The sequence below is a fragment of the Akebia trifoliata genome, unplaced genomic scaffold (genome assembly GCF_017979445.1).
Source record: "Akebia trifoliata isolate Shusen 1 unplaced genomic scaffold, ASM1797944v1 Contig00304, whole genome shotgun sequence".
Lineage (NCBI taxonomy): Eukaryota > Viridiplantae > Streptophyta > Magnoliopsida > Ranunculales > Lardizabalaceae > Akebia > Akebia trifoliata.
The window spans coordinates 1-7,326 of NW_028236951.1; the positions used below are offsets into that span (position 1 = coordinate 1).

At 35.4% G+C, this 7,326-nt stretch overlaps 1 protein-coding gene across 1 annotated transcript; it reads right to left on the reverse strand.

Annotated features, from left to right (window-relative positions):
- Positions 1-1,241: 1,241 nt before the first annotated feature.
- On the reverse strand, positions 1,242-4,538 carry LOC147381679 (inosine-5'-monophosphate dehydrogenase 2-like). Its single transcript, XM_086430095.1, has 2 exons — positions 3,373-4,538; positions 1,242-1,454 (listed from the first exon to the last, which is right to left on the reverse strand). Exons 1-2 carry the CDS (start codon positions 4,393-4,395, stop codon positions 1,257-1,259), a joined length of 1,221 nt encoding a protein of 406 aa, XP_086286221.1. The 5' UTR covers positions 4,396-4,538; the 3' UTR covers positions 1,242-1,256.
- Between the last annotated feature and the right edge of the window lie 2,788 nt (positions 4,539-7,326).

The following is a 7,326-nucleotide window of genomic DNA, read 5'->3' on the forward strand; positions in this document are numbered from 1 at the left end:
TAGTGTCAAGGAACCTTGAAGCTAACAAGCCCTAGGCCTCCTTCAACCTTCCAGGACCTGACCAAATGAACTTGGCACATAAGCTTTCGAGCTGCTTCACCACTTTGCTTGGGAGGATGAAGCAATTGCTCCAGTACACTTGAATTCTGATTAGGACTAACTTTACCAACTCCAGCCTACCAACATAAGACAAGAATCTACTGTTCCCTGATTGGATTCTTTGGGACATCTTTTCTAGCAGAGGTTGGCAATCTTTGTAATTCATTCTAGAAGACATGAGAAGGAAGCCTAAATACCTTACAGGAAGAATTCCCTTCTTAAATCCCAGAGCTGCAAGGATGGTGCCTTCCACTCTTCTACTTGCTCCTGCCAAGAAAACCATGCTCTTATCTAGATTAACCTCTAGACCAGTCAGCCCACAGAATTTCTTAAGCATTGCATGAATAGCAGCAGCTGACTTCTTGTTGCATTGAAAGAAGATGAGCAGGTCATCCACAAAACTCAGGTGGGTAATTGCTTGATGCTTGCACCTCGGGCAGTAATCAAACTTCCCTTCCATGACTCTGGTTTGAAACAATGGATTTAAGTGCTCCATTACCAGAACGAAGAGGTAGGGAGATAAGGGGTCTCCCTGCTTTATACCTTTCTTGCCTTCAAACCACCACTTGTAAGTACCAATGATGGGAACAGTGTAGGTGACTGTTGAGATGCACTACATAATCCAACCTAACATTCTCTGGGGGAACTAGAAAAACTTCAAGCTGGCCAAGATACCCTACCAAGTAATAGTGTCACTATAAAGGGGATTAATTTATTCCAACTACAAAGAAGGTTGCCTTTTGTGCGTTTATCTAGAAAATAATAGTTGGAGATGTTCTCAACACTAGTACAAAGACAACTACAATTTATAACAAAAAAAAATAGCTTCAAGCAGAGAACTAAATTGCAACACAGCTTGTATTCCTTAAAAGTGAATATTCTTTTCAAATTACGAACAGTCCCATTGACATTTATATTAGGCAAAACCAATAGATAACGCACACGAAACAAATGAATACTAGAGCAATAACTTCTAGTGAAAAGCAATCTCCAAAAAACAACAACTCACCATCAAGATGCATCACAAGGAAACAAAATAATGTTGACAACGTAAAGATTTGTTCGTACTTAACTAAAAATAAAACCTCATTACATGGACAGGAGAAGATATAAGGATAAGCATGAGCAAACCTACTCTTAGAGTCAGAAAATGACACTTAGTAGTGTGAAAATACCTGAAACTCATAAACCCCAGGAGCCTCGTTGCTACCAGCTAAGAAACTCCCCATCATAACAGTAGATGCACCTAGTACCAAAGCTTTGACAACGTGCCCAGAGTTTCCAATGCCACCATCAGCAATTACAGGGACACCACTTTGTGAAGCAATAGATGAAACCTTATAAACAGCCGTTGCCTAAAGAGTTTTATAAAAGATTAGTACTTAGCACTCCTATAAGAGAAAGGTTTCCATTTCACATTATCAAGTCTCAACCATTTATCATGATAATAATTATACAGAAATATTTAAATTCTAGTAACATGTACTACTTCAAGTTGTACATAGGCCTGTATTGGACCACAGAAAGACTTTTTGTACTCATATCAAACTGCGTGCATTATCCTATGTCAATATACTCAATGTGGTGAAAACCATATACCATTTGTAATCAACAATTCAAATAGAATATTAACTCCAACGTTTTGAGTGCTTGGTTTAAATCCTTTTTTAGATGAATCTTACAACTTTGTAAAAATCGCATGATTTATTTTTAATCCTAAATCCCATCAGACCTAATGATTTGAATTGGAAACAAGCGTCTCTGTTTTGAAAGAAACAAGTGAGCATATGGTTTTTATTACAGAATATGGTGGTTTGCTGTCAAAAGTCCATATCATTGGAAGCATTGCACCAATCCTCTCTAAGTTACAAAACAAACCTCCAAAGCAATTATTATGGGATTTACCCATTAAAGATATCACTGCACAAAGATCACCATACTAACCGATTCCAAATGGCATACCTTAGATGTAGGTCTAAATATTGTCATATACAAATTCAGTGAACAATACAAGAAATTAATAACAAGAAAAGAACTTGAGTCAAGTGGAATATTTCGAATTCAAGGTGGTTTCATCTCAACAAAGTAAAATCCTGAAACGTTTTGTACGTAATGAAACAAATTTTTAAACCATGGGTCCACCAACATCCCCTCTTATTGCATCAAATTTCCCTGCATATTTATCACCGCCACATGGAAAAAAGAGAAAGTTCGCCCCAAAAAATAATCTAAGCAAAATTTGAAAACAAAACACGGTTTGTTTTCCTAGGAAAGTGCAAAATGTACGGAAGGGTAAGTATGGACATCACACAGCCAAAGGCTTCTTTCCGTTTTTGAAAAACAGTCTTGTAAAACCCACAGGCAATGATTTGAGACAGATCAACTGGCTTAATAAAAATCCAAATGAAGAACAACAGGAGAAACGTTGCAAGGTAAACCCCATTGCAATAGCAATACAGATACAATGAATTCTAATGTAGAAAAGGTTGAGAAGAATCCTTAATAATTTGGAACAAAAGTTAACATCTTCCGGCCACCTTATTTAGTACATAAGAAAGGACTAAAAATAAATTAAGAATGCCAAATAAAAAATCCTTACAACTTTCACATTTAATCATAGATTTAGTTTGAACTACAAGTGTACTGAATTGGGTGATTTCATCCCAGCTTGATTCCATACATCTAAACACTGGTAAATATAATCACCAAATTCTCCAACTTATTAAAAAAGTGGCGATTAAATCAGGACTTTTTCCTTCACCAATTTTTTTTAATGGGTAAGCTAGACTTGAACCCACAACCTCAAAGTTGTCTTGCAATCTGTCAAACCAACTAAGCTATGGGTCTAAACCCTCCTTCACCAATTTAATCACGACTTTTTACGAACTTCGCGATTAAATCACAAACTTCATGATTAATCATGAACTTTGTGATTAAATCGGATTAAAATGAAATATGAAATTCAAGCACTAGTAAGAGAAGATGATGATGACCATTTTCTTGATGAAACATTTGATAATGAGGATGACATTGAATATTTTTATATTTTGAATAATTTAAACCCGATTTTTTTTTCTCAATTTTATTGAATTTTTTCCTTGCCAACTTATTCCCAAACCCCAACTTGGAGACAATAATACTACTTGAAAGACAATAAAACATGTCTAGGCATAACAATTAAATATCAAAACAACCTTATATTTTCTAACTCAGCATCTATTCTACATTCTAAGATATAGATAGAAATACATATAATGCTTGTAAATGTGTTACCTGCCCTCGCCCCACTGCACAGACCTCCTGTGTCGTGCAAATCGATCCAGAGCCCATTCCAACCCTCAATGCATCCGCCCCAGCCTGAATGAGATTATGTGCCTGATAAGCTGTAACCACGTTCCCACCAATAACATCAAGCTCAGGATATGTCCTTTTAACATACTTGATCATCTCTAACTGATAAATCGAGTTCCCTTGTGAACTATCCAACACCACAACATCTGCTCCCGCCTTCACCAAATGTTCCAACCTCTCCTTATCTTGCTCCCTCGTCCCCATTGCCGCACCCACCATGAATTCTCCATCCTTCCCCAACGACGGAAGTCCTAATTTTGGAAACCCCCGAATCCTCTCCACATCAGCGGTTGTAAACAAATCTACAACCTCACCATCTCGCTCGCTCACCAAAGGTAAGTAATCCAACTTCTTCGCGGCTAGAACCGACGCAGCTTGATCAAATGTATAGCTCGATGGAAATGAATCGACAGATCCTAACATGTAATCACATAATGGTTTCTCTTTATCCGTTAAATTCACCCAATCTGACTTCCCAACAACACCTAACAACTTCGATTTCGAATTCCCTGACTCAGTAACAAAAACACAAGGCGATGTATCAAATTCAGCAACAGAACTGATTGAATCCGAAGGCGTTTTGAATATTGGATCTGATATGAATGGAATCCGACGAGATTTTGCAGATCGAATCATCGAAGCTTGTTCTGAAGCTTTGTTGTTGTAGTGAACTATACCGATACCTCCAAGTGCGGCCATGGAGACAGCCATGGATGATTCTGTAACAGTGTCCATTGGAGAAGCAACACAAGGGATCGAGAGATCGATGTTTCGAGTAAGTTTCGAGCTTAGATTGACTGAATCAGTCGAGAAATCGATGTAATGTGGAAGAAAGATTACGTCGTCGTATGTATAGGAAAATCCCTGATTGAATAATCGATCAGCTGGAAAGCCATCGTCGATTTGAAATCCCAATGTAAGGTCTTCGATTCCAAATCCATCCATGGCGAAGAGATTTGCAGAGATCTATTGTTGGAAAAGTTGCACAGAGTTAGGGTTTTGGGACGGTGAAAACAGAGAGACGTAAGTATTGTAACTTTGAAGCTAGAAAACAAATATTGAAATCTGGAGGGAATAGAAAAGTCGGATTTTGTGACTTCTGTTTAGTGTATGGTCGTTTGAATTTCTTGGAAAATAGTATTGACTTTGTTCAAGAGACTATTAAAATGACCAAAATATCATTATCTGAACCCTCTAGCCAAAACTGCTATTTTTTATTTTATTTTTTTTAGAAAATCTGTTGTCTTCAAAGTTATCAACTAAAACTCCTTGGTTTATTTCCTGAAAAACTAGGGTTTTGGATTTTGAAGAGAGAGATAGAAACAAATATTGAAATCTAGAGGGAAGGGACGTTTGTGAGACCTTAGTCGGGATACATAAGGGAGTCAACCTATGAGCATCTCGGCTAACCATCTAGCTCAACATCTCAATCTCTTTCTTTTGGTTATTTTTTACTATTCATACTAGTCTTCTACACCATCGTTTTTTCATTTCTCCTTTATCTTTTGTAGAAAATTCTTAACTCCCAAATTATTTTTAACCCGAGAGAGGATGATTGTGTTAACTCTAGTTTAATAATGAAGGATAAAAGATGACTTGAACACTCTTGATTTCTCCCTAAAATTCAGTCATCTCTAAGCTTAGGTTACATTTTTTACCTTGATCTTAAACTTTAAAATTTTATCTTCTTCAACCTTCAAATCTCAAGGATAAAATATGATTTGTAGAGAAGTACAAAGATATATTTTTTTTGTAGAAAATTCAAAGGTTCTTACAAAACTCTTGAGACTCAGTTGAAGAAATTGATTTAGTCAAAAATGATTTACTTTAGAAGTCACAAACTCGAAGATAAAAGGTAGGATAATGCTGAAGTAACATTAAAATGTATCTCGATGGTACATTCTGATGTGGTGGTACACACATAACCGTAGACGTTTTCATCAAGATACGAGTGAAAAGTATCTATGATCATGCATGCACCACCACATCATAATGTCATAATCAATGTACATTTCAATGTTACTCAGCACGACTCTAAAAGATAATTAGAATTCTTTTCAAATTTAAAATTATTTCTCTTCCAACCTTCAAACCTCGAGAACACATTAAGATGTTTTGAAACAAAGGATTAATTTTTAGGGTAGAAAAGTAACGGAGTTTTCTATAACACATTGAAGGCCATGATCAAGTTAAAAATAGGTTAACCTAGATGTTTATAACTTGAAGATGACTGATTTGAAGGACAAAAATAAGGGGATTTTCGCATAGGTTTAAGATGAGGGTATTTAAGTCATTTCAGACTGATCACTATTACAAAATCTACAATTCAGTTTGAAATCAATTTGGTTATCTCTAATATTAAATTAAACGAAATGTGGGGAGACATATCTAAATTGCTCAAAAAGGCAGAATGGTGACACGTGATTTGTTGAAAGCGAGGCCAAAATGTCTGATGTTCTAACATGCGCCGTAAAGCGTAGTTTAAAAAGTTGCCTAAGTCCCATCACTGCCACGGTCACGAGGGAGACTTGAGCAACGTATGCGCGTTTGGCATAGTGTGTTTGGAAAGGGATCCCACTGAGAAATTGCCCACGATTTTAAATGAGACGAGATAATCTAATTTAATAATAGAACTTCTATTAACACACCAACTTTTACTTATAACGCACCAATCTCTATGTGAATTGCCATTTAATTTCAAGGGTGAATCTCCCTTTGGTGCATTGAATATGACGAAATTTCGAGTTTGGTACATTGTCCACTTTAATTCCCAAACGCTTGTATTCGTCGTTTTTATAACCTACAAACTCGTGAGGTCTTCAATTTTAATATCTATGAATTCTTTGATTATAAAAGTGACAAATTCACTCAAAATACATGTTTGGGAATTAAAATAGATGGTGTACCAAAATTAAAATTTGGACATAAGTTGCGCATATTTTAGGAAAAATCCCTAATTTCATAAGGATTGGTGAGTTGTAAGTAAACGTTGGTGTGCCGATAAAATTTCTCTTGTATAATCGACAGTACAAATTTGGTTCACGTAGGCTTGCAAGAAGCCATTATCTTGATGCATTAGTTTATGTTATTTAAACAAAATTATTTATGCTTATCTTCTATCCTCCACCATCTTAAAAGCAAAAGCATCTATCTTTTTTCCTGTCCAAATTATTATTTTTTATTTCTTAAACAAATATTTTTAATACTATAGTTGTTTTCCACTTCATCACTTTTATCTATACCCTATATAAAAATGCATAGGAAAACGACAAATTTTGACTTATAATTTATCATTTTGCTTTTCTTTGTACATGTGTTTGAAAATAATTTGTGTTGGCTTTTGTCTCAAATGTTTGTTTGACTAATAACTCAACCGTAAGGGTTGAGTTTAGAAAAAAATAGAGATAAAGTTTTTAGAGAAACACTTGGTAAGATTTCTTATCTTAGCAAGGGTCCTTGAGCTCAAATGGGTAATCAAATTGGTAATCCAACACCACAGCCCCTCTAGATTTCATGGAAAAAATCATATCTAAAAAATAATTCATATTCTTTTTGGAATTTGATCCAAGGTTTTGAAATTAGACGGCTATTGAATTCCTACCAAACTCCCAAATTTAAAATTAAAATTTAATTGTAAAATTAATTTTAGGAGATATTTTGAATCTCCCATTCCTCGAGATTTGTATTGTTGAGGATACTTTGATTCTTGAATTGCGTGTTGACTTTCTACTTTCTTTGATATTCTTCTCCGATTGGACTTTGTTTTTGAGATAATCTTTATGTTGATCTTACCTGATAAGACACCGATGTCATGTTGACCAAAGGACCTCTAACAATCGAGTTAGAACTTGAGAAAAAATAGAATAATGTGAAGAA

What these genes read in the sequence shown, in the direction of transcription:
- LOC147381679 (XM_086430095.1), bottom strand. Translation starts at nt 4,395, where the DNA reads ATGGATGGATTTGGAATCGAAGACCTTACATTGGGATTTCAAATCGAC. An exon ending in GTGCAGTGGGGCGAGGGCAG is followed by an intron (nt 1,455 to 3,372) that starts GTAACACATTTA and finishes AAAACTCTTTAG; the next exon opens with GCAACGGCTGTTTATAAGGT.